The following is a 26,842-nucleotide window of genomic DNA, read 5'->3' on the forward strand; positions in this document are numbered from 1 at the left end:
TGCAGGTTGGGGCATGGCCCTGTGCTGCTTCTGCTGTCTTTCTTCCCCTGCTGGTAAGGTGGCTGGCTGTCCCTATCTCTTGTGCCTTCTTCCTCTGCCCTGCTCCCTTCCTGGCTGTCCTTACTCCCCCTGTCAGGGCTCTTAGCCTCCCACTGGAGGGTGGGGCTAGCTGGTTTCCACCTGTCCCATCTGACCCTCTGAGGCTTGGGTTCCTCTTTCCCTCTGTTGCTGGCGTTCTGGACCTGGGTGTCCGTTGGGGCGGCTGGGTTGCTGTCTCCTGGCCACCTCCCACCCTCTGCTCCCAGTGAGTTGGGGGGTGGAGCCCCAGACCCCGGACGGTATACTTTGAAAAGAAGTGTTTTGTTACCATTCTTCTCCCTCTTTTCTCTAGTGCTTGTAATTTTGTATAATAGTGTAATTTAATTAATATGTTGAAGATTAGGGAATTCTAAATGTTCTTGGAATTGAATCAGTGTTGTTTCAGTTATGACCCCAGAAATGTCTGTAATAACAAATCATGGTTTAGAATTGTATAAAATATTGAATCCACATGAAGTTGCCTTATACTGAATAAGACCGATCTTCAGCATACCAAGCTGCTGTTCTCCCTCTGAGGCGGAGGACATCTTGGGTGATTCCCACCATCCAATCAGGGAGGCAGGAACTAACTTTCTTCCTCTTCCTGTCTAGCCTGTGGGACCACCCTCTCTTCAGTTCAAGTTCTGTTCCTGCCTCCAGGGAGAGCAGTTCTTCAGCAGACTAGCTCTGCTGCCCTTTTTCTCTCTATCTCTTATTTATCTTTCTTCTTCCTCAAATCATTCTTTACCTTACTCCTTACTTACTTCATTACCTTACTCTCCTCCCATTTCCTCTTCTTTTACTCCTCTTGCCAAAGAAAGAAAAGAAAAGGACGAGATGGTCTCTAGAGAGTCATCGGACTCTGAGGAAAGCTTCATGGAGAAGAATTTGGGCTGTTCCCATGGAGTGCCGTCCTACCGATGGCGGGAACAGGCCCAGCCGGCACCAGCATGCCTCTGAGGCTGTATGGGTTCCCTGGCAAGGAGGATATGGGCTGTTCCCATGGAGTGCCGTCCTACCGATGGCGGGAACAGGCCCAGCCAGCACCAGCATGCCTCTGAGGCTGTATGGGTTCCCCGGCAAGAAAATGGCCTTGGAAGAGACGCAGGCCTCTCAGCAGCTCCATCTTCCACAGAGGGAGCTTGTTAAAGCAGCGTGCCTCAGCCAGCCAGCTGAGAACAGCGCCACCTGGTGGAGCTCAATTTTGGCGGGAAACAACGCAACGCGCTTGCCAATCTCCAGGCAGGAGAAACATGGCTGAAACATAATCCAGACACCCAGAGCTCCAGCCGACAAGCCCAGGAGGGCCACATAAGTGTTCTCCTGAGCGTGTTATACCTCCAGAATTCCTGTCAGCAATTAGACTGGCTGTGAGGGAGGAAATCCTGTTACTTTACCAGTCAGGAGCACCTTAGCCCTATAAAGATTCCAGGAATCTCCTCAGCCCTGGTACCATGTGAATGTGCCCTCTCCTGGCTGGAGATTTTTCAGCAGGCCTTTCCCCTTTGGATTTAGCCCTGCTTTTACAACAGGATCTAGCCCTGCCTTTCCCTGTCAGATGGGTAATGTATAAAGGGCGCAATTTTGCCGGTGTCTTTGAACCTTTTAACTCTTAAGACTAACCAGGAGAGAGGAAATAGTGGTGTGGTGTCTGCCTCCTCCTCCCTCCATGAGTAAGGCTGTAGCTCTGTGGAAGAGCTTCTGCTTTGTATGCAAAAGATCCAGGTTTGTTCCCCATTAACTCCAGTTTAAGAGATTAGGCAGATGAGGGGAAAAACCTCTTCCTGAGACCCTGGTGTCCTGCTGCCAGTCTGAGGAGATAACACTGACCGATGGTCTGAGTCAGAATAAGGCAGTTTGTAACGTTAATCAGTCAGGGATCCCCACGGAGCAGGGGAATCACCCTCAGATAGAGTTTGTAACGACAGGGAGAAGGATGAATTCCTTCAGATGTAGAAGAGGAGGAAATATCCCTACCAGAACAGTCAGCCCAGCTGCCTGAATCTGAGGTCTACCAGTATTTACTACCTAAGATATTCTCAGCCTAAGAGCTGTAAAAATTAGCCTTGGGGGAGTAGGACCCTTAGACTGGGAATACCAAATCCAACCCAGGAAAACGAGTCGCTTCCTAGTGAAGGTTCCTCAGAAAAGGTCCTCCCATTTCCAGAATATTTGTGGAGAAGGTTCAAGGCTGAGTGGTCTAAACCATAAGCCAATTAATGATCTCCAAACTTGGTTCCAAAACAAAACAAACTGTACTCACTACCTTGCTTTGCTATGAGTTGTTGCAGGTACCTGCGATGGAACCTCCAGTGGCTACACTTCAGTCATCTGGGCTCTGGTCAGAAGATGGGTAAGGATCAGTCAGAGACCACTTAGACAAGAGGAGAGAGGCCATGCTAACAAGAGCTCACGAGGCCGGGACCATGGCTATTAAGGCTACAGCTATTGTCTCAATTGCCTCAAGAGGGTCAGGAGTATGGATCTGGAAACTGATCCAACTCCTCCTGTACAACAATAGCTGCCTCCATTGAAGGGGCAAACAGAAATGTAAGGGCCAATACCTTCAAGACAGACATCATCCTGGATACATTTACCTTTTTCTTCTAGGATTATGGTCTTGACAGCAGTGACAAGCTGGCACGCTTGAGTAAGAGCATGGCCAGCAGATTCACATTCTAAAAATATCGTCCTGGCTTACCTCTTTCAGCAAGACAAGTTATTTGGGGGTGCCCTGGGAAAGATCTAGATTGAGACCTAGGACAGAAGAATGTGTTGCCAAAAACACTCAATCAATCTGAGAGGAGATCCATTGGCCCTCAGCCTTTTATTCATAACATACACTACTAAGGTCAAGACAAGATTCCAAATGGCCATCCTGAGGTTAATCTAAGCAGCCCTTTAATAAGGGGGGTCTTTTCAAGACCACACGTAGTATAGTGGTTAAGTAACTGAACAGTGATGCAGTACTCTGCAGGTTCAATTCTCACTGCTGCCATGAACTTGCCACATTGCCTTGAATAAACCAGTCCTCTCAGTCCCAGCTCTCCAGCTGTATTGTGGGGATAATGCTTACCTTTTCCCAAGATCAAACAGCCAGTTCTCCACACGGGGAAAGAGATCAACCTTAATACCCAGATCTCTAAGACAGAACTTGCTAGCTGTCCCGTGAGAGGCCAACTACTCTTTACCACCAAGCTTAGGTTGACAGGCAGGCCTTACAAATAGTCTCACAAGGCTATTCCATGCAATTTGAAAGTTGCATGGAAGACCCCTCCAGAAAGGGGTCTGCTCAATCTTCTCAGTCCCTAAAAAGAATAGGGACTGGAGGGTGTTATTAGACCTCAAGTTTTTTTGAACAAGTTTATCAAATTATATGACTTCTGAATGGAGACTCTGTGCTCAGTCGCAGTGACTAATCAGTCAGAAGAACACACGACATCTACAGATCTCACAGAGACATACCTCCATGTACCAATTCTGACAGCCCATCAACAATATCTAAGATTTTATGTTAAAATAAATAAATAAATAAATAAATAAAAAATAAATTGGCAGTTCTGAGCCATCCTGTTTTGGCCTGTCTATCACATCAAGAGTATTCACAAAATTCATGATCAACCCCATCATACGTTTCAGAGACGGGGTATTCATGTTCACTTGTACCCAGATGATCTCCTGATCGGTTCAAGAGAAAATCTCACCACAACACTCAATTCACCATTCTTTTCCTACAAGCTTGAACACCTGGGTTAGATCAGTCACCAAAAGGGTTTTTTCTATCCCTCACCAAAGAAAAGGTCACGACCAAGAAACATCTCATAACATTGTGCTTCACAACACCTCATGAACCTGTGTGCGCCCCAACACAGCCATCAACTACCGGGGTAGGTGACAAGATTTGTTCTACTCACAAGCAGATGCCCTGACATTGCAGTGGCTATTATGCCTCCTCTATGTATTACTACCCTTACCAGTAACAGATCATGCCTTTCCACCCTCCAACAGATGGTGATATTTCCACCTTTCATCCCACTGACCTCTTCGGTCAAGTTACAGCAGGGACCAATTTGGCTCTCATTTAGACTTACTCTGCTGAACCGTGTGGGAATAGAAAGGAACACCTTCCTAAGATGGGGATATTTCTGAGAGGTGGCCAACACTCTCCTAGCATTCAGAAAACAGTTTATGCTCAGAATTTACAACTCTTATTGGGAAGCCCTCACTCAGTAGACTTTTTACACAGCCCTGACCAAGCATCCATTTGAACTGGTCAAGTATGTTCCCTTGAGAAGGCTGAGAAGGAAGACTATCTTCCTTATTATGTTCACATCTGCCAGAAGATTTAGTCAGACCTGAACTCCATATCTTTCCCAATAGTATGGTGATGCCTCGTACTATCTTCCAAAAGCGTATTCCAAACTGCATAGTTTGCAAGAGATAAGGCTACCATATTTCTACTTGTACCCTAAATAGACGAGGGAGAGGCTCTGATACAACCTAGATGTCAGAAGGAGGCTCAAGGCCTCTGCTCCAAATAGTGCAAATTAGAAAGTCAGTCTTACTGTTCTTAAATATATCTCATCTCAGTTTGGGGAAGAAAATGTCTTCAGCAGCAGTAGGTGCCAATAGCATACACTATCGAAACTCCTAAAAACTCTTTGCAGAAGCTCTTTGTGGAATACCAGCTCACTCTTTGAGGAATGCTACTACCAGTGCAGCGTTACACAGGAACACTTCTGTAGAAAAAGGCTGCAAAATTGTCAGTTTTGACCTTATTAAGATGCTACAAATTGAATCTATATGATTCAGTGGACACTGACTAGTAGAAAAGTACTGCAGTACAGGATCATGGACGAAGACCATATCCCACCCAGAAACTGGAAACTGCTTTGGGAGCACCCAAGATGTCCTCCGCCTCAGAGGGAGAACGGACCTTTGGACACTTACCGTGAAGGGTCCTTCTCCTCTGAGGAAAGGAGGACATCTTGCCCTCCCTAGGTCTCCGTCCTTCTCTACCCTGCTGCCTCATTCTTATACCTTCTCCAGGTTATGCTTTATTTACAGTACATGTTAATGCAACAGGTGTTTTTTCTCTCAGTATTGACAGTTGCTGAATGATAAATTCAATGTTACTGCTTTGTGGAGTCACCTGAACTGAAGAGAGGGTGGTCCCACAGGCTAGACAGGAAGAGGAAGAAAGTTAGTTCCTGCCTCCCTGATTGGATGGTGGGAATCACCCAAGATGTCCTCCTTTCCTCAGAGGAGAAGGACCCTTCACGGTAAGTGTCCAAAGGCCCGTTCTACCACTGAGTCACAGCCTCTCCCCTATTGACTGCTATACCAGTGTCTAACTTACCAATATTGAAGGGAGTCTGTTCTCTGTTTGCTGGTACAAATATTTAGATATGGGATTTGATTTGATCAGATTAGTTTGCTCAGATCAGAGTATTCTGATGTAATTGCTTTGTAACTTAACTGGTAAGTTAAGAAGAGTTTCTGTTTACTTGGAAATTGACTCCATTGCTTTCTGTAGCTTGCTTAGGGTTAATGTGTTTATGATTGCAATCTATCTTACAGCCTGTGCTTATGAACTGCTGCACAAGGATTCAGAGGACTGGATTATAGAGTGCAGCACATTGCACCAATGTAAGAACAGAATAGAAAGTTTCTCCAAACTGCAGTCCAAAGCTGACTAGATTGAATCCTCAGAGGAGGGTACACATATACCTTTTGATCGTTCTCTTATCCTCCTTCAAAGTGACTAAAGAAACTATCCCTGAAGAAGAGCAAAGATTTAGTTTTGTTACAATTATATATAGATAGATCGCTTTTGAATTTCCTGAGATGATGCTGCAGCAGCTACTGGTTTGGCTTCACTAGTACATCATTTGTTTGCAGTGGCAATATTGCATAGGGTATCTACAGTGCCCAGTGTGGGATGGGAATGGTACCTTTATATGGTATCCTGTGCTGTTCAGAACTCTGAGATATCGCTCATTAGTGAAGTCTCTACCGATGTTCTGTCTTTTTCTGTGATGTGCGACAGAGCTGACCTGCTTGCTGCAGTGCATCTGTTTGTTGTTTTGTATAACTGCATCAAAGTTAGACCTCTTAGATGAAGCTGCCAGCATCTTATCAAATCTGATGTGCTGCTCACATATGTTCTTGTTTCCTGAAATTAAAAATATAAGTGAATTTAAAATTGCTGTAACTTGTACATCTTGATTACAAGTCACATTGTGCTGCCTTCAATTAAAATAACTTTCCAAATGTGTTATCTTCTGCTTTTCTAGAGAAAGAAATCCAGGAAACTTCCCTTGCTAGTCAGCTGTACGGGAATAACAGAGGCTTGAAATCACTGCAACAAAGCTCTTGTGGCTCTGAACAAAGACGAACAGTAAAATCAAAAGATCTTGACAGCAATATATCTAAGAACTCTTGCATTACAGTAAGTGACTGGAGTTCAGACGAGGAAGAAGGAGGTAAAGGAAAACCAAAATCCAGATGTGTGTCTACCCTTTCAAGTCACACATCTGAAGAAGGAACAGGCTACAGCCGAATTGGAAGTGAAATGTATTTGACAGCATCAGATGACAGCAGTTCTTTATTGGAAGATGAGAGCTTTGGAGTTCAGGAAAACAAACCCAAAAAAAGATTTTCATGGCAACAAGGGTGCCCTTGGAAAAGCCAGAATAATCTAATTGGAAAGAACAACATGGAATCCTTCAGTGAAAAGAAAGCTCTCGATAATTTTTCAGATGAACTGAATAAGAGATTTCAGTCCCAGAGGCTAGATTATTCGTCATCCTCTAGTGAGGCAAATACTCCAAGTCCAATATTAACTCCCGCTCTAGCACCAAAGCACCCAGCATTGATTCTGGCAGCAGGTTCTCAGTCTGGTAGAGAGTTGAATTCTTCACCTAATCTGCCACCACCAAAGATGAGAACTCCCAGTGTTTTTACTATAAGTGCAGCACTGGCAAAAAAACATTTTAGTCAACCTCCTCTGTGTTCAGACAAAATGTTTGGCAGAAACAGAAATGCTATAAGTATGATACGTCCGTTTAAGCCTCAGGAAACAGATATAGATCAGGTGGATGGGGAAGGTGCTGATGTTTTAGAGAAAATGGAGATCAGCTGCAATGACGAATTGTTTACTTATGATACCTGTGATACTCAGTGTGCAGAAGCCTTGGACTCTGGTGATACAAGGAAAACTACTAGCAGTAAACCTCCTACTCCTCCACTGCATCGATTCCCCTCATGGGTAAATATATGATGACCTTCCAATTTGGTAGACATCCTTTGTGGTTCCATGACTACTTCCCCAACTTAAAAAAAAAAAAGATTACAGCAATGGAGAAAGGGGGATCCTGCTGCAAGGAAAGAGGGAATATTTAATATTCCCCTTGAGCCATTTTCCTGCCTGAAATTGGCCTCTTCTCATTAGTAAAAGCAGATTGGAAATAAAGCAAGGGTAAGGAGGTAACTAACCATTACTCTGTCTCCATTTAAGTTTCATCCCCCAGAGCACCATTCTCTTTTTAAAAAGAGAATGCATCTGACAAAGAGAGCAGTGGTTCTCGAAAGCTTATGCTACAGTAAAGTTGGTTAGTCTTAAAGGTGCTACTAGACTCTTTTCTATTTTGCTACTACAGATTAACACGGCTAACTCCTTTTTAAAAAGTAGATACAGTAATCCTGGAACATCATATAATGTCTATTTAATGTGTATTCAAAGCAGCTTCACATTCTCATTATATTTTAAAAGTTGTGCTATATATATTGTTGTTGCACTGTCAGGAGCTAGATACAGGGATCATATCACTTTGGTGTAGCAAGTTAAACACTTGTTTCCAGGCACAATTCAAAGTTCTGGTTCTTACATTTAAAGTTATAAATAGCTTGGGGCTGGGGTACTTGAAGAACTGCTTCCTCCCTCCAGTAAAGATCTTCCTCATGAGCCATGATCTCTGTGCCCCCAGTGGTCTGTGGAAAGCCCACTGGGGGCACACAGCTCTTGGTCTGTGGAAAGCCCGTTCTTTGGGGTATGCCTGGTACCTCCATTGATTTATTTTAATGCCAAGCCAAAACATTTTTGTTTACTAAACTATTTAAAATCATTTTATCATGTGCTTTTAGTCTGAAATTGTTCAACGCATTTAAAGCTGCTCGGCTATTTTTCTTTAAATTATTATCTGGATGGGTTTTTTCAAGGCTGGGATTTAATTTATAACTTTTAATGTTTGTTTTTATTGTTATTTTGTAAGCTACCTCAGGCTGGTACCTCAGGAGAGGCAGCATAAACATTCCCTAAATAAATGAAATATGTTACTGTAGGCAATGATACTATGTTATATATTGGGCATATTTTGAAAACCCTGTGGTCAGAATCAACTGCTTGTGTGTATAAGTAATTATTTGTTTTATTTGTTTTAAATTTAATATATTAAATATAAATTCCTGATTTAAATATCAAATTACATGAAAACAAAAAAGACAGGGTTTTAAAATGCTGTAATTGATTTATTAAATTTGATACTGACTTCAGTGGAACTGTTGATAAAATTGTTTAGAAAACACTTGCTAATCCTCACATTTTCATATAGACTTCTCCTCTGGTGACCCAGCTGTTCCCAGAAGCCCCTGTGGGGCTGCTGGGCAGGTCTCCTGATGAGCTCTGGGCTGGCTGGGCAGGGGGCGGGGAGGACTATGCAGGCAAACAGAGAAGGCAAAGTCTTCTCTCTAGTCTGCCTGCCAGGTATAAATTTTAGAGCCAGCCATGTCATCAGCATTCTGTTTTGCTCCTAGATATGTACGTTCTGTGGTTAAATGTTCGATGTGGGGTTCTTGACTGTTGTATCCTTGTCACAACTGCATGAGGTTGGCAACCTGTATCCATTTCCTCCTACACTTGGGGATCTCCTTAAGGGATCCTAGGGTGAGACATTGTGGTGACAAGTCTGACATGGGGGCTGTGGGTACATCCTCACTTCCTGTGTGAGTGAGGATGTATGTGTGGAGCCACACAGAGGTTTACACCCATGTGGAATCCCACATCCTGCCAGCCCATGGACCCCTCTCAGCAGGTGTGCTGGGAGGGGGAGAAGGTGTCATTTGTCAGCAGGTGGGTCAGTCAATGCTTGGATTGATGTCTTATGCTGCTCCAAGGGTCCATAATCTGTAATCAATAAAGTTCTGGCCTTTTCATTTCCCAACAATTCTGTTTCTGGGTCTAGTTTCCATTGCCTTATCCTCCCATACACACACACACACCCTTTGCCACTGGGCCTACAACAATTGCCTTTAAGTGGGAGCTGTAAGTTTACAATGTAAGCCACTTTAGAGAAAAAAACACTGTGTAAAGTACAAACATGATTAACGAGGTGAAGGTTATGATTATTAAATGCTGCCAGACAATACTACCATATGAAATTTATCAGACTGGTATCTAATAGCAGGAAGTGTTTGAGTAAGGGTAAAACTAGATTGTATGTTGCTTACAAAGTCTAGATGAATTGCTCAATAAGTGGCTACAATACCTGGGGGACCCCAGCATCAATTTTAGACTTTACATGTCTTAACATTTCATTTCTGTTATTTAAAAAAGGCTTTTCTTGTTCTTTCTGTTCGAGCTGAGCAATAATGAGTTATTGGTTTATAATGCTTATAATAATTTGTTTAGAGAAATGTATTATAAATAACCTTCTGTTTTTATGCCAGGAAAGCAGAATTTATGCTGTAGCTAAATCAGGTCTACGTTTTTCTGAGGCCTTCAGTGCTGACTCTTTTAATAAAAGTAAGTATATAGAAACTGGAACCAGCAGGAAGTTAAATCCCTTTTTGAGAACAAGGTTAGGATCAAACAACTACTTGCCATTTTTAAGGAAATGTCTACAAAGAGTATAAAGCATAGTGATTATGAAAACATGGGACACTGATCTGATGGTGATATAGGTTATCTTCAGACATCATGATGAACCACAATTATAAACCATGGTTTGATTAAATTCTCTTTCTATTTGAATTACGAATTTGGGCTACCCAACTTAAGAAAGTTATAGGTACTAAACTACCCTGACCTGGATGGCCTGGGCTAGCCCAATCTCATCAGATCTTGTTAAGCTAAGCAGGGTCAACCCAGGTTAGTACTTGGATGGGAGACTACCAAGAAAGACCAAGGGTCTGTACGCAGAGGCAGGAAGTGACAAACTACCTCTGAACATCTTTTGCCTTGAAAACCCTATGTGGTTCACCCTAAGTTGGCTGCAACGTGACAGTACTGTCCACCACTAGATGCCAAATTGGCATTCTAAGTCATGGTTTGTACTTGGCTTATTAACTGTAGCTAGTTCTAACTTTGGTTTGTTGTAGTGTCTGAATGCAGAAATCTCAGTTTGTTCAGTAACATGGCCCCTTTCTACCTCCTGCACATGAAGGTAGCACAAAACAACAGCATGTTCCAGCTGCATTCAGCTATAGATGAGGTTTTCTCCATTCTCCAGTGGTCCGGAGTGGGGCAGTCAGGACTAATGGGTAGCTCCTCCTCCGTCTCTTACACAGGGCCGGACAAAACTTGCGATCCTTGGGGGAGGGGCTCCCAGGTTGCCTCAGTTTTTCAGGCCCTGCTCAGTAGAGCGGACGTGGAATCATTGAGCTCTTCGGAGCAGCGATCCTTACAAACAACATCCAAGTACCTCTAAAGGGAAAAGACCAGCTGGATCCACCGCCCAAACCAAACCAAAAAAGAGGCGGCTTAGAGAGTGGGTAGCAGAGGATTCCAGTGTTTCTGAGGGGCCCCAAGAAGGCTCAGATTCATCCCATCAGTCCTCAGGGAGTGAGGAAGGGAAGTTATCAGAGGAAGAGGAGGTGGATACAAACCAGTTGCAAACTAGGCTTTTTCCACCTGATATGTATTCTCCTAAGTTGCTTGCAAGAGTGTTGAGAACCCTGGAAATATCTCATCCTGCAGCAGGTAAAGTGGAGACGGAATCTGCCTACCCACAAGGTCTGGAGAGAGCCTTACCCAAGATGAGTCCAAAGCTCGCAGGTGTACCTCTGCCAGCTATTTTCCACGATATCCTGAGAATGGAGTGGGATAACCCAGCAAAGCCCAAACTGTATCAGTCTGTTTTTCACAAGTTCTACTCTCTGGGGCCAGATGACGCCAAAAAGATCAAACTCCCGGTGGTGGATGACCCTGTTACCAGTTTGGCAACGACTTCGGTCCTCCCCATGGATGCAGAAGGCATGCCAAAGGATCCATCCGACAAGAAAATCGAGCAAGCCTTACACAGAAACTTTGAAGCATCTGTGGCTTCTCTGAGGTCTTCAACAGGGTCACTGTTTGCGAGGGCAGCCTATACATGGGCCTCAGACCTGGCAGCAGCAGGAAGAGAAGTCCCTAAGGAGATAAAGAATGAGGTGAAGAAGATAGCCTTGGCGGCGGCTTTCACAGCAGACGCCACCCTGGACTCATTCCAAATGTCTTCGAGAGCCATGGGCTTCAACGTGGTGGCACGAAGAAATACTTGGCTACGAAACTGGGACGTGGACCCACCAGCCCGCAGTAAGGTGGCGGCAATTCCATACTCAGGCAACAAACTCTTCGGAGAGGCCCTGGGGATGGGCGGTATATAAATTGAATAAATAAAAATAAATAAATAAATAAGTATCTGGTGGAAAACGCAGAAAAGAAGAGAGTGTTACCATCAAAGAAAAGAGAGATAAAGTACAGAGAAAGACATTCCTTTCGAGACTTCAAAAGATCAGCCAGACAGAGCTCGGATAGACCATTCAAAAGCAGGTGGCAACCCAAACCCAGATCTGACAATAGGTCATTCACCTTTAGGAAGTCTGCCTCCCAGTCCAAGCCTCAGAAGAAAAGCAACCAGGCATGACTATTGCGGGAAGCTTGGGCAGATTGGGGGACGCCTGCAGGAGTTTGCATCTCAGTGGAGAAAGACTGTGTCAGACAATTGGGTGCTGGAAACAGTATTCAAGGGTTATTCCCTGGAATTCGAGAAGGTATCAAAAAGACGTTTTATCCAACTTTTTCAGAACTGGTCCCGGCTGAAGCATGTCCAAATAGAAGAGGTGATCAAGCACCTGTTACAGATCAGGGCAATAGAACCGGTACCAATACTTTGCAACAAGCAGGGGCTGTACTCAGTCTTCTTCATCATGCCGAAGAAGAATGGGGAAGTCCGGGCCATATTGGACCTCAAATGGCTGAACCTCCACATAAGATCCAGGAAATTCAAGATGGAGACAAGGGAATCAACCACGGAAGCCATACAACATGGAGATTTCCTGGCATCTATAGATCTGTCGGAGGCCTACTTACACATCCCAATACGACCTGCGCACAGGAAGTACCTGTGTTTCGCCTACAATGGAGAGCATTATCAATACAGAGCTCTCCCCTTCGGCCTGAAATCATCACCGAGGGTTTTCACCAAAGTTCTTGTTACATTGGTGGCCTTCCTCAGAGTCCAGGGAATAGCGCTGTCACCCTACCTGGACGATATCCTGATAAAGGCCCCCTCCCTGCAATTAGCGCAAAGAGCAGTGTCGCAGACAATAGATTGTCTGGAGAGTCACGGTTTTATCATCAACCGACAGAAAAGCCTGCTGCTTCTGGCACAAAGGATTGTACACTTAGGGATGATAGTGGACACGACATTGGGCAAGATCTTCATATCCTCGGAGAGACAACAAAAAATCCTCTCATTGATACAAGACATCCAGACAAGGAAGATGGTGGAGGTCATGCAACTGGCCAAGCTGCAAGGCATGATAGTATCTTGCCAGGACACGCTTCAATGGGCCAGATTCCACACCAGGCCCCTACAAAGGTTTCTAAGGCCTTACCAGCGAATCATAACCCACAGATGGCACAAACTGTTGGAGATTCCCAGGTCGTTGTGCAAGGAAATGAACTGGTGGCTGGACCCGAGCAGGATTGCGGAGGGATCTCCGCTCAGGGAGCCAACCAGTATACGAATGACAACAGATGCCAGCCTGTCAGGTTGGGGAGCCCACACAAAGAACAAGATGACGCAAGGAGAATGGCTCCCGGAAGAGCAGAAGGCCAGCATAATCCTGCTAGAACTCAAGGCCATAAGGAACGGGCTTTTGGAGTTCAAAGACGATCTGCAAGGCATTCACATTATGGTACACACCGACAACATGACGGCAAAGGCCTACATAAACAGGCAGGGAGGCACAAGGTCAAAACTACTGAACGAGGAAGCAGAGGAGATCTTTCTCTGGGCGGAAAGGAATATAAAATCTATAAAAGCAAGCCATATTGCAGGGCAACAGAACACCCTGGCGGACTGGCTGAGTCGGAACAAAGTGGACCAATCGCAATGGACACTGAACAATCAGACATTTCGGATGATATGCAAGAGGTTCGGCACCCCAGAAGTAGCTCTCTTTGCCTCCCTCAGTAACAGACAGGTTCCAAAATTCTTCTCGAGATACAGAGAACCGGAGGCGATGGGAGTAGACGCCTTGAGTCAGGAGTGGCCGTGTCATCTTCTGTATGCATTTCCCCCTACAAAGTTCATACACAGAGTGATACAAAGGGTTATAGATCAGAAAGCGAACATGATCCTAATCACACCATTCTGGCCACAGAGACCCTGGTTTCAGGACCTCAAGAGGTTGTCTTGTGTGGACCCGTGGATCCTGCCATTCAGGGAGGACCTGCTGACACAAGGGAAAATTCAACTTCCAAACCCGGGGTCGCTAAAGTTGACGGCCTGGAGGTTGAACGTAGGCAACTCAGGGAATTATGATACCCTGAGAGAGTGGTTAAGACAATGCTGGCCTCACGGCAGGGTTCGACCAACAAGAGCTACAATAGAACACGGCAACTATTTACTAATTGGTGTGACGAGAAAGGATGGGATCCCATGTTGGCATCCGTGAGAAAGATCCTTACTTTCCTCCAGGATGGCCTGGATAAAGGACTTAGCACCAGTACCTTGAAAAGACAGGTGGCGGCGATCTCAGCGATCAAGGGATCTCAGTCAGGGGTATCTCTTACATCACATCCACACATTAAGAGATTCCTGAGAGGGACGATGCTGTTGAATCCACCTCAAGTGCACCGTTTTCCTACCTGGAACCTGAACCTGGTCTTGAAGGCCCTTACTGGGGAGCCCTTTGAACCAATGGCGACTTGCTCCCTCAAGCATCTGACTCTTAAAACAATTTTCCTAGTGGGTCTGACCTCGGCTAGGAGGGTGTCAGAAATAGGGGCACTTTCAATCAATAGGGAGCTGTGCATTTTCCACCAGGACAAGGTAGTGTTAAGAACAGACCCGGTGTTTATTCCGAAGGTCAACTCGTCTTTCCATAGGGGGGAAGACGTTGTCCTGCCTTCTTTCTGTGCCAATCCCAGACACGAAAAGGAAAGGGAATGGCACAAGCTAGATGTTCGAAGGGCCCTGAGTTTCTATATAGACAGAACCAGCCAGATACCGAAAGTAGAGAGCATGTTTGTGTCTTTCAGAAAAAGTTCCATAGGAAAGAAAGTGACACTGTCCACCCTAAGTTGATGGATTAGGGAATGTATTGGGTTGGCATACAAAGCTAGGAATTGTTCTCCCCCAGAAGGAATCACGGCTCATTCCCTCAGGGGGGCAGACACTTCGGCAGCATACAGATCTTTCCCTTCCTTGGAAAAGGTTTGTAAAGCTGCAACGTGGAAATCAGTTCACACCTTCACTAAACATTACAGGACAGACCGCATGGCTTCCTCAGAGGCAGCTTTTGGCAGGAGAGTGCTGCAGCACGTCCTGGACTCATAGAATACCCACCCAAGGGTACACTGCTAGGAGTATATCCCATTAGTCCTGACTGCCCCACTCCGGACCACTGGAGAACGGAAGATTTGTATTCACTTACCGTGAATCTTCCTTTCTTGGTGGTCCAGGAGTGGGGCAGTCAGAACCCACCCAAAAAAACAGGAAAAAAAAAAGAGAAAAGAAAAAAAAGTTAAAGTCAGAAGGCCTTGGGCCTTTTGTTGGGTTGGCCTATAGTTGGTCAGTTATGTTGAACTTTTTGAATGTCTGTTGTTATCAGTTATACAATTCAGGACAGGAATGAACTGGACTGAAGCCTTACCGGGGAATTAATGCGGGCTTGAAAAGGAACTGAGGCAACCTGGGAGCCCCTCCCCCAAGGATCGCAAGTTTCGTCCAGCCCTGCGTAAGAGACGGAGGAGGAGCTACCCATTAGTCCTGACTGCCCCACTCCGGACCACTGGAGAATGGAGAAAACCTCATCTATAGCTGAATGCAGCTGGAACATGCTGTTGTTTTGTGCTACCTTCAAGTGCAGGAGGTAGAAAGGGGCCATGTTACTGAACAAACTGAGATTTCTGCATTCAGACACTACAACAAACCAAAGTTAGAACTAGCTACAGTTAATAAGCCAAGTACAAACCATGACTTAGAATGCCAATTTGGCATCTAGTGGTGGACAGTACTGTCACGTTGCAGCCAACTTAGGGTGAACCACATAGGGTTTTCATGGCAAAAGATGTTCAGAGGTAGTTTGTCACTTCCTGCCTCTGCGTACAGACCCTTGGTCTTTCTTGGTAGTCTCCCATCCAAGTACTAACCTGGGTTGACCCTGCTTAGCTTAACAAGATCTGATGAGATTGGGCTAGCCCCACTGACTGCCCCACTCCTGGACCACCGAGAAAGGAAGATTCACGGTAAGTGAATACAAATCTTCCGTTCCCCCCATCCCAATGGCTGATGACTCACCAACAGGACTGAAGTTCCAGGGAAATGTGAAGGACTGGGACAAAAGCTCTCTCTTAATCAAGTGCTTTATTTAGTTTGCCAGCAACAGAAATTGCTCCATGCAAAATAGTTTCAGGTAGCCATGTTGGTCTGCAGTAGAATAGAAGGACTTGAGTCCAGTGGCACCTTAGAGACCAACAAGATTTTCAGGGCATAAACTTGAGAGTCATAGCTCCCTTCTTCAGATACCACTGAAGAAGGGAGCTTTGACTCCCAAAAGTTTACTCTCAAAAGGTGCTCAGATCCTGCTGCTCCAAGCAAAACAGTGATACAGTCAGAAACAATTCACAACCTACCTATTTCCATACCTTCATACATACTTCATACATACTTTGATGATCCTTAGCCCAGTGCTTGGAGGAGAGCTTGGTTTGTCCTTGACTTCTTTCTCCCTTCTCCCAGGAACCATTAGTGAGTGGGTTGCACATGCTTTTCCAGCATCTTTGTAAGCGTGGAAGCCAGGCTTCTTCTCAGAAGCAAGAAAGCAGCAGAATTTAAACAAACTGCTCTGAATGTCTAATAGGCTTTCCAGGGTTTGTGCAACAAGCTATTATATAAACAAACGATAATTCATCTTGATGGTTTAATGCAGCTGTATTCTTGACTTTTTCACTATTTTTGCTGACTCTTAAAATACGTTATGTTACAATTGTCTAATTTACTGACATTTTTAAAAACAAAAATACAAGTGAATTGGGTCCCTTTGTACTCTTCCTTTTGTTGGACTTGTAAGTTTTTTATCTGCAAGAGTAATTCTTTTGCAGACGCTTAATTCACTTACTAGTTTTAAGAAATAAGACTAAATATGTGGCCCAGTATTTTGAAGAAATTTTGAAGAAATATTTTTTGTTTCAGGTTCATTGTCTTCAACTTCATATTCTCCATCAGGACTCTATACTTCATTAATATACAAGAATGTGACCACACCAGTGTACACCACTCTTAAAGGGGTAACCATTTTGTTTATAAGCAAGTTATTTGGACATGGGGAGGATGTAACGTTAGGCTCTACTTTCACAAAACAAAGTATTTCATTTATGCTGCCCTGTACGTCACAAGAGTTCTAAAAAAGGTTGGGTTTTTTTAACTGGCGGAGGAAGCAATTATTTCTGTTTAGAAATGTTGCAAGTGGGTGTCTTGCAGCTGAGAGCTCAAGCTATGATAAATACAGGATGCAGTCTTTGTAAATCTTAGCTCTGCTAAAACCTTTGACTTATTTATTTTCACAATACCTTACTGTATCTTATCACAGTTTTAGTTATTGTCTGGCACCTTTTTGTAGTATGAAAAGACTTAAGTATTTTAGCATTTTCACTTATAAGAGGTGTGGGTTTCTAGTGGGTATATTCTAACTTTGTATTATAAATGTGAAGACTGAACATATCAGTAACATTCAAAATGCAGTAGAACCATAAACGTTGTTGGAAAGACTGTGAATGCAAAGAGAGCTCCAGTTAGCTGCAGCACTTTATCTTCTGGTACCTGAAAAGGTCATCAAAAGAGATGGTTTATTTTAATGAAATGATGTGACTAGTTTACAAGTTATCAGTCAAACATTCCCTTACCACAAACATGTATAGTAGCATCCATTGGAGCTGAATTTGTCACTTCTGCTTTCATATTGACTTTTGCAAAGCATCTGTGTGAATGTGCACAGCATATACATGCCATAAATTCCATTTTTGGAGCATTAAGTGAACTAGTGTTTTAAAGCAGGCTGCCTGTCTGTTCCTCAAACTATTAATCACTGCTAAAAATCACAGAAAACAAATCAACAGTTACTTATACAACCATATAGGTTGCATATCTTTTGTGTAAAGAGACCCAACCTTTTATATGCAACCAGGGGTCATTTCATAGAAAAAGAACTGCAGGAACTCATTAGCATAATTCATTAGCATGTCTCATTAGCATTTGCCACACCTCCTGGCATCACCGGAAGTGTGTCAGAAGGCAACACCCACCCCTCAGGCCCCTTTCCCCAAAATCTCCGGGTATTTCCTGAAAATAAAGCAGAATGAACTCAAAGCAGCTTACCCTCCTCTGGAGAGCCAGCCCCAGCATCCCTACTTGCATGGATGCACTCACTCACTAGTCACGATTCACGACTGAAAATAAAGCAGAAGAATAAATTGAAGCAGCTTACCCTCCTTTGGTGATCCAGGCCCAGTAGCCCAGCTTGCACTCACTCTCACTCTCACACACACATAAGTCACGAATGAAAATAAAGCAGCAGAATGAATTGAAGCAGCTTATCCTCCTTTGGAGATCCAAGCCCAGCTTGCACTCACTTATTCTTCTCTCTCTCTCCCTCTCTCTCTCTCTCTCACGAGTCATGAATGAAAATAAAGCAGCAGAATGAATTGAAGCAGCTTACCCTCCTTTGGAGATCCCAGCCCAGCAGCCCAGCTTGCACTCAACTCACTCATTCTCTCTCTCACGAGTCACGAATGAAAATAAAGTAGCAGAATGAATTGAAGCAGCTTACCCTCCTTTGGAGGGGAGGCAGAGGGGAGGAAAAAGAATCATGTGGGCGGGGCCAAAACCCATGTGACCACTTTTCAGCTCTACCAGAATGCCATTCCGGCGTGTTCCCCCTCCAAATGAGCCCTGTATGCAACTATTGTAGTGAAATTTCCAAATGTCATTTCTGGCTGCCATGGTGATACAGTATTTTAGAAATTAGAAAACTATATAACTTTTCATAGATAAGATTTATGCAAGACTAAAAAAAATGGTTTGCTACTTCTTTAGAAAGCAACACAAATAAGCAACAACCCCTTCTTAGATGACTCCTCTGGATCTGAAGAAGAAGACAGTTCCCAGTCAAGTTCACGGACCTCTGAATCAGACTATCGAAGTAGAAGTGGCCCAGGTAGCCCAAGGGCTATGAAACGAGGTCTGTAATAATCATATAATCATTGCAAAGTATTACAAAAGTATGCAAAATGACAAAAGAATGCTTTCTTTTAAAACAGTATCTTACTGTATGAATTTATAAGGGAGCAATCCAAACCATGTCTAAGAAGCAAGTCCTATGTTATTCAATGGGATTTCCAGAAAACTGTCCAGAGGATTGCAGCCTACAGTGTTTCCACATGAAGTTCAGTTTAGCTTGCCTATGATTTCAGATGGACTAGCTTCCTTCACATGCTTATAAAGAATGTGCAGATACGGTCCTGGAAATAGGTTAAAATATATCTTTTTGGCTTCCTGATGACATCAACATTCCAGGCATGATTAATTATTGAGGTTTATTGAGGTATTGAACAATAATATTCTAGGACTTCCAGGAATCTGCCTTATAATGCAAACTTCTATTGAAACCTAATTATAAGCAAAGTCTGGGCCATCACCCATCTCCTGACCTTTGTTAACTGATATTAATCAAGTATGATTCTACTGAAGAATCCTCTGCTCCAAATACCACTCGGACAGAAAAGCTTGAACCATCAGTCCTTGACGTACTTTCTCTCTCTCTCCCTTGGGATACTGTATGGTGGTAACAAACACTGAAGGTGAGTTCCAACTTTGGAATAGGCCAAAGGAGACACAACTAGCATAACTGGGATGGCTTCTATTAGGGTTCATCTTACTTGCTTACCCCCAAATGTTTGTGTGATTCTGTAGTTCAGCAATCCCCCAAATGTAGTATTTTTATTGCTCTTTCAATTTACTTGTGTTTTCCTGCTTTTCCTTGTTATTTTTGTGTTCAATAAAGATTAAATTCAAGTACTATCTTTCTCACTGTTCATTCCTCCAAATGAACCGACCTGAGGTATTACCCGAGTTTGTGTCCATTCCAGCACAGTCCGCATTGCTTGGCCTGGTAATTTGGAGGTGCACTTGTGAAAGAGTGTTCATATGTACTTCTAGCATTCCAGGTAGCATACAGGGCAGTTATATTGATGTAAACAGCAGAAGCAGTTTTTGCATACCATTCCCCACAGACTGATACTGGGATGTCTCATCTCTCTTTGTATTACTTCCACTGCGACCATCTTCATTCTTCCTAAATGCAACATCTCTGTCATGTACCTGACTAAGCTCTAGCTCACAATATTCTTTGTCACAATACATTTGTCCATCTTTGAGGTACCAAAAGGCTCTTCTTTATTTTGACTAATATGGCTAGCTCTCTAGAATTCCTCATAGAAGTGTTCTGGAATACAACCGTTACCCTGTTCGGTTTTTAGGGTAGTGTGCAGGATGAAAAGAAATATTCTTTGCATTCCTGGAGTAACTCAACTCTAAATGGAGGAAAAAAGTGAATACCACTGATAACATTTAATGCTCCAGAAACTTTAACATTATCTTTCATAATATATAATATTTCCCAGGTTGGGTATTTTTTTGTTCGAACTGATCGAACTAAGTAAGCATATGTTACCTGTTTTGCACTCAGGTGTCTCACTATCTTCAATGACCTCAGAAGGTGATTATGCCATCCCTCCTGATGCCTACTCAACTGATACAGACTATTCGGAACCAGAACAAAAATTACCTAAAACTTGCTCTTCTTCTAGTGAAAGTGGAAAAAATGTGAGTATTTTGTGTGTAAAACAAAGGCTCCTGGTTACTGAATATAGATAGATAGACGTAATATGTGTGTGCTTGTGTGCCAGTGGTATACCCCCGCATTAAGCCTTTATTCGTTTGTCCCATTTTATTTATTTATTTACACTCTGCATTTTTCACTAAGACTCAAGGCAGATTACACAGTGTAAATTAGTATGACTAATGGCTGAAACTTCCAATAAACAATGCAATAGGATTTGGATTGCAGGATTGCAGACATTTGAAAACAAGCAGAAATCTGATACGGAGCTGAAACGAAGCATAAGCAGTTGCTAGGGGTGTGCAGGGACAGAAACATTCAGTTTTCCCCCTTTGGAATTTCTGAAGTGGGAAAAAGAATGGGAAATAAGTGATTTCCAAAGCGGTAAGCTGCTTCGGAAACTGCTTATTACCCTGCTTCAGTATGCTCCGTGAAGATTCGGAGCACACCGAAACTTCCTGCCATGCCGCTTATTTCACCTGATAGGAGAAGGAGGAGAGGGTTCCCTCCTCCCCCTCCCATCAGGTGAAATAAGTGGTGGCAGGACTTCCCGCACTTCATCTGGCCCGCAGGGGGGATCCCCCCTGCAGGCCAGCTGAAGTTTAAAGGACCCTTTCCTTGCTGCTTGCAAGCAGCAGGGAAAGGGCTCTGTCCATGCTTCAGCTGGCCCGCAGAGGGGATCCCCCCCACGGGCTAGCTGAAGTTTAAAGCGGCAGGGAGAGGGCCCTTTCCGCATTTCAGCTGGCCTGCGGGGGGAGGGATCCCCTGCTGTGTACAGACTGGAGACTGGGTACATATATTAATAGAAATACTGGAGATATATAGGTCATATGAAAGTGTATATGTGTCCCGATGCAGACTCACAGTTCCAAGGTTCAGGCACCAATTGGGCACACTCATGGCTTCAAGTCCAAAGGGGGCTTCCAGAAACACATCCACAGGAACAGGCCAAGGTCAGGGACAAGAGAATCAGTTCAAAACACAGCAGTAAGGTCAGTAGTAAGCGGACTCATTGCTTCCACGCAGCCACTCCCTCTTTGGCTGCTTTTAACCCTCACAGTGCTCAGCTGCCTGTGCTACAGCAAGCACCTGCCGGCTGTCTCAGTCCTGCTCCTGCGAGCACTCATCATCACTAACGATGCTGGGCCGGTGCTGTGCTGCTAGCCTGGCACTGCGCCTTCTGGCTTGGAGGGCTCTTCTAGCCCTCCTCTGGCAGCGCTCCCGAGGCTCTGGTGAGGAAGGGGGAGAGCTGGCCTGCACCTGGCTTTCTGTTGCCAGCGCAGGGCTGGGAAGCTGAGGAACCGATGTGCTGGGACCTGGCTGTGGATCAGTATCTGAGCCTTCAGGGCCTGCCTCCTCCTGCAGTGCCTCTGCCACTGGCTGTGGATCTGGGTCAGGTTCACCAGCTGCCTCTTCCTCAGAAGAGTCCTCTGAGTCTCTCTGCTCCGCTAGGCCAGGTTGGTCCATAACAATATGGGAAATTTAGTACCAGCTCGCTTCCTCTAGCCAAAGGACGGAGCACCTTTTCAGCGGGATCTTTTAAATCTTACAGATTTTTAAGGAGTGAGCAAGATGAAGGAGGGAGGGACAGAAAGTCTAAAAAGATTAATCATGATAAATGTATTTATTTATTCATTTGTTCATTTATAGGTGGATTTTATAAGGGTAGTAGTGAAAAAGAATGTGAGTGGCCAAAAGGGGATAAGAGGCCTCTTTTCTTGGATAGTCAGGGTTTTCCATTGATTTTCTATGGATGTGGCTTTCCTGTAGAGTTTGATGATGAATTTGGTTTCAAACTGCCAGACAGTTTTCTGCAGGTTAGGTGAAGATACTCTATAATTACCTTTTGATACCTTTTTTACTTTTTTTAACACAGGAACCACTGGAAAAATCTGGATATTTGTTAAAAATGGGTGGTAAAGTAAAGACCTGGAAACGACGATGGTTTGTGCTTAAAGGGGGTGAACTGCTTTACTACAAGTCTCCAGTAAGCAAGTATAGTTATTTTGCTCTAAGGAATTGTTATGAGTTCAGTTGCCCTGATTGCTGTGAATGGGCAACTTAAGATTGGTCAGAAATTTTAAAAAAGAATATTTTGTTTTTGTAAATAATAGCTTTCTCACCAAGGTAGATTCCTTTTGGATATAAAGGCAGACATATTTTAGCTGGACTTGATCATTGTGGAGTGTGGATGCTACAGGGATGTCCATGATGTGGGGAACTTAATGTAGGTTCAATAGTTTTGTTGCAGTTTAAGAGTTGGCCAATAGGGAAGGCCAATATTAAATGGGTAGAATATAGCAGTATCATACCCAGGGCTTTTTTCAGGGGGTACATGCCAGTATGGAGAACCAGAACCTCTTTACAGATTACTGGCACCTCTACAGGGAATACCAGCACCTCTTGGGCATTTGAGAGTGGAGAGTGGATGCTGAGAGGGGGCAGCATCATGAAAATCAGAAGCTCTTTTTTGTAAAAAAGAGTAAAATACATTGAAATAGGCATTTCGTATCTTAATCATTTGTCATCTAATGTGTTTTGGTAGATTTACCATGTCTTATAATACTGGGTGTCCAAAATACTTTAAAAACTCTTAAAGATGGCTATCAGGTCTTGGAGGATCAGGTCCTAAAGTGTTACTCTGATATATTACTTTTGCTACTGAATATGAATAATTCTCTTTCTCATTTAATTACTACAGAGTGATGTAATACGAAAACCCCAAGGTCAAATTGAACTAAGTGCATCTAGCCGTATTCTAAGAGGTGATGGAAAACAAACTGTTCAGGTGCTTCTTTATCTTTTTGTATTTCCAGTCATGGGGTGGTAGGATCAAAGAACTATTATTATTTCAAAATAATTCAATTGCTATAGGTTGCTATTTTATTTTCAGTGGTCAGTTGCTTTAGACTTTCATGTCAATTATTTTGGAATGATAATTGCTCACTATTGTGCTTCCTAGTCAAAGGCTGACAAGTTTGGTAGGCGCGAGATTTCGCGATATTTCGCGTTTTCTGCGCGACGACGCGCGACGTTTCGCGAGGCGGGGGGCCGTCTGGAATCGGCCCTGGATTGGACCATTTTTCCAAAATGACCTTTCCCTTGTTCTCCTAAACTGTAGGTAATAAACATGTCTCTTCCCTGCTCCTCTTTTCAACCCTCTCCCAGGCCAGAGGGCAGCGTGGAAGAAGGAAGTGATAGTTATGGAGTCTTCCCCTGAATCTGGCTCCAAATGTTGCCAAAGTTTGAATAGCAATAGGAACTTGGAAGGGATTTAAAATTAATTTTGATAAAATCTGTAAGGGTAATTTAATGAAACCCTCTAATCGATATCAGGTTGTGGTTATGAATTTTTTACTGATGTTTTATGTCTGTAACTAATTATTTGTTCAATTAAAAAGCTTAATTGTCCTGGTGGAATGAACTTAAGTTCATACTGTGTGTGTTTAATTATGACCACTTTACTTCATATTCCCATAATTCAGAGAGTGTCTTCTATGTCATTGCAGCTGACCACTGATAAGAGAACTTATTACCTGGCTGCAGACTCCCCAAACATCCTTGAAGAATGGATCAAAGTACTGCAGAATGTTCTTAAAGTACAGGCTGCAAGTCCTCTTTTCATTCAGCCAGATGTCAAACCAGCCATGAAAGGCTTGCTTACTAAGGTATGAATTACCCAGTGTACTTTTCTACTGTGTTTATATATCATCTGTATTTGCCATTTTATTGTAGTGGATTGAGTGACAGAACTTTACCTGTCAGATTGATGGTACTAATAATAAAAAATAATCTTCAAATGCCGTAGAAACAAATAATCAGGCAGAGAAGCAGTGGTATCAAAGGAAAGGATGGAAAATGCAGAGAAGCTAAAAGGAATTCTTTGTATCACTTTTCTCTGCAAAAAATGTTGTTTTCTAAGAGGGTAGCTGAAAAAATATATAGAATAGAACTACAAAGGATCACGCTTTAAGAACTGGTAAATTACATTTGCAAGGAATGAATGATATTCATCTGAGAGTTTAAAAAGTACTCAAATGTAATATTTTAGTTACATTATCATTAAATCTTTTAATAACTTTGTGACTAAAATGGTCCTCTTTACCAAGAACGGAAGGTAGCTTATGTAATACTAGTTTTTGGGAAGCAATCCAGTAGGTAGTTGGGAGATTGCAAGTTTTCTTGTGTAATGGTCTATTTCACATAAATCAATGGAACGTATTTCTGAAAGCTATACTTCTTAAACATATATAAGAACAAGTCTTATTAAGAAGAATTAGCATGTCACTAGCCTTTTTAGAATTGTTTAGAACTTTTTAAAGTTCTAAGAGCCACTTAATTTGGAGGAAGTCTTCTTAGATTGGAGGAAGGCTTCAAACTTGAGTCAAAAGGAAAAGTGAGGTGTATATATTTTAATAAATATATAAACTTTGCTCAGTGGAGTGATAGGCTAGAGTTAAGAGTTACCTGTTATATGCCTAAACTTAAAAAAAAAATTGACACATTCTTATTGAAGTTTACTAAGAAATCCTAATCATCAGAGGATAAAGAGGATAGGTGGTATAATAGATTTTATGTAACAGTGATATAGTGGTATAATAAACCTACTGTTTATTTTCAGTTATATATTTCATCCTGTAAATTCAAAGCATGACTGTTAATGAATTGATCCACTTCATTGTGATTAATTTCTACCTATTTCATAATATAAAGCTCTTTTCTGCAGTACATTTTTTCTTATTTTATGCTGGATTCTGTTAAACTTCTAACATACTCTGATATGGCTCTGGATCTGCATTTAAAAACAAATGTTGTCTAAGTTCAGTAATAAAGAGAATTTGCTATCATGATCGTATAGCATACAGATTCTCATTGATTTCAGTTATTCTTAACAGTGTAACACATTTGAATATTTTTAATTTATTGCTATTATAGCATAGGTTTCACTAGCATCATATATAATAGCCAAGTAGCTCCCTGTGCAGATCCTTAAACTGGTGGACCAGGGCCACTTGCCTACAACCTACATGCTTCTGCAGCCTTAGGGAACCCCCGCTCCCAGGGTTGCAGGAAAATGTGAAAACCAGAAAAGAACACGGGGGGGTTTAACCCCCTTCCCCAGACAAGACTGTGCTATCTACATGTCTGCAGAAAATTATCTCTTCTTCCTCCTCCTGTTCCTCCTGGAGACACTGAGGTTGGGAGGGAAGCTGCTGCCACTGTGAGCCTGGGGGCAGGCTGGCTTTGCGGCGGGGGGCGGGGTTCTTCTGCTGCTGCATCTGTACAGGCCGAAAACATGGACTCACCCTGGTGGCAAGGAGGAGGAGACACTACTGTCATAGTTGGCATGACCAACATGCAATCCACTGGACAGCTGGGCAGGAGGTGCAGGGGCACCACCAGCCTACTAATGGCAAAACCATCAGGTGGGGCCAAACACCACTGCTGCCACTGCCACAGTTGAGGTGGCCAACATAAAGTCTTCCAGTTGCCCAGGAGGGAGGCACAGGAGACCTCTTCCAAAGCTGTGCTCAATCAGGAGAAGGGGCACTGTTGTAATTCTTGAGGTGGTGATGCATAAATCGGACAGACGGGGGGAATCTCTGCCCTGCAATTCTCACAGGGGCCCTCTTGTTGAACTTAAGCATCAAATCAACAAACTAGTTTCTTCTTAATCTTTTCTTATTAAAATGATTCCATATGAACTGAAAATTCAGAGTTTAACATTAAGGAATTTTTTGATGCTATGTTCCCACTAAACAGCCTTCCATTCCTTCATTTGCAGGTGAAGCACGGTTATTCCAAGAGAGTGTGGTGTATACTTGTCAGCAAAACTTTGTATTATTTCCGCAGCCAAGAAGATAAAGTATGTGTTTTTTTAAAGGCAATAGATTTTTTATTCATTCTTTGTTACAGACTTAGGCGTGCAACTGAGCACTAAGTACAAGCTTAAGTACAAGCTGTGGATGGGGGGTGCCAGGTGAATTATGTTATAGGATATTCTTCAAGAAACATGTACCACATACACATATGATGCACATACAGAGAGAATATGTTTAGACAATCCAGTGCTTTATTTAGGGGCAAGGGTGAGCCTCAGGAATCCTCAAGCTCATGTGCTCCATCCTATTTTAGCGAGTGGCTAATAGACTGAACTTTGTAATTGTGACAACTAAATTTGTTGTGAGGATTGGCAGATAATGTCAAGTCCACCCTGCCTCCTTTAAGCGTTGCTGACTGCAGTTTTCTAAGCAGTCAGCCATTATTTCATTGGACATGTAAATAAAATCAAATGAGAAATTCAGCCTTAGGCAACTCAGAGTCATATTCTTTTCTGATCGATCTTATGAAAGGGAGCATTCGTATATTCATTTAATTC

The 26,842-nt window shown here is 43.1% G+C and overlaps 1 protein-coding gene across 1 annotated transcript in view; it reads left to right on the forward strand.

The window, feature by feature from the left end:
- The window catches only part of PLEKHH2 (pleckstrin homology, MyTH4 and FERM domain containing H2), a 117,033-nt gene that overhangs the window by 51,255 nt on the left and 38,936 nt on the right, over nt 1–26,842 (forward strand). Inside the window, exons 8-16 of the mRNA XM_054997552.1 lie at nt 6,375–7,348; nt 9,805–9,880; nt 16,761–16,855; nt 18,660–18,804; nt 20,311–20,447; nt 22,340–22,450; nt 23,165–23,251; nt 23,973–24,131; nt 26,249–26,329. Coding sequence (XP_054853527.1) covers nt 6,375–7,348; nt 9,805–9,880; nt 16,761–16,855; nt 18,660–18,804; nt 20,311–20,447; nt 22,340–22,450; nt 23,165–23,251; nt 23,973–24,131; nt 26,249–26,329 — 1,865 coding nt within the window. The remainder of the gene's footprint in view (nt 1–6,374; nt 7,349–9,804; nt 9,881–16,760; nt 16,856–18,659; nt 18,805–20,310; nt 20,448–22,339; nt 22,451–23,164; nt 23,252–23,972; nt 24,132–26,248; nt 26,330–26,842) is intronic.

This window comes from Eublepharis macularius, chromosome 1, assembly GCF_028583425.1.
Source record: "Eublepharis macularius isolate TG4126 chromosome 1, MPM_Emac_v1.0, whole genome shotgun sequence".
In the NCBI taxonomy this organism is placed as follows: domain Eukaryota; kingdom Metazoa; phylum Chordata; class Lepidosauria; order Squamata; family Eublepharidae; genus Eublepharis; species Eublepharis macularius.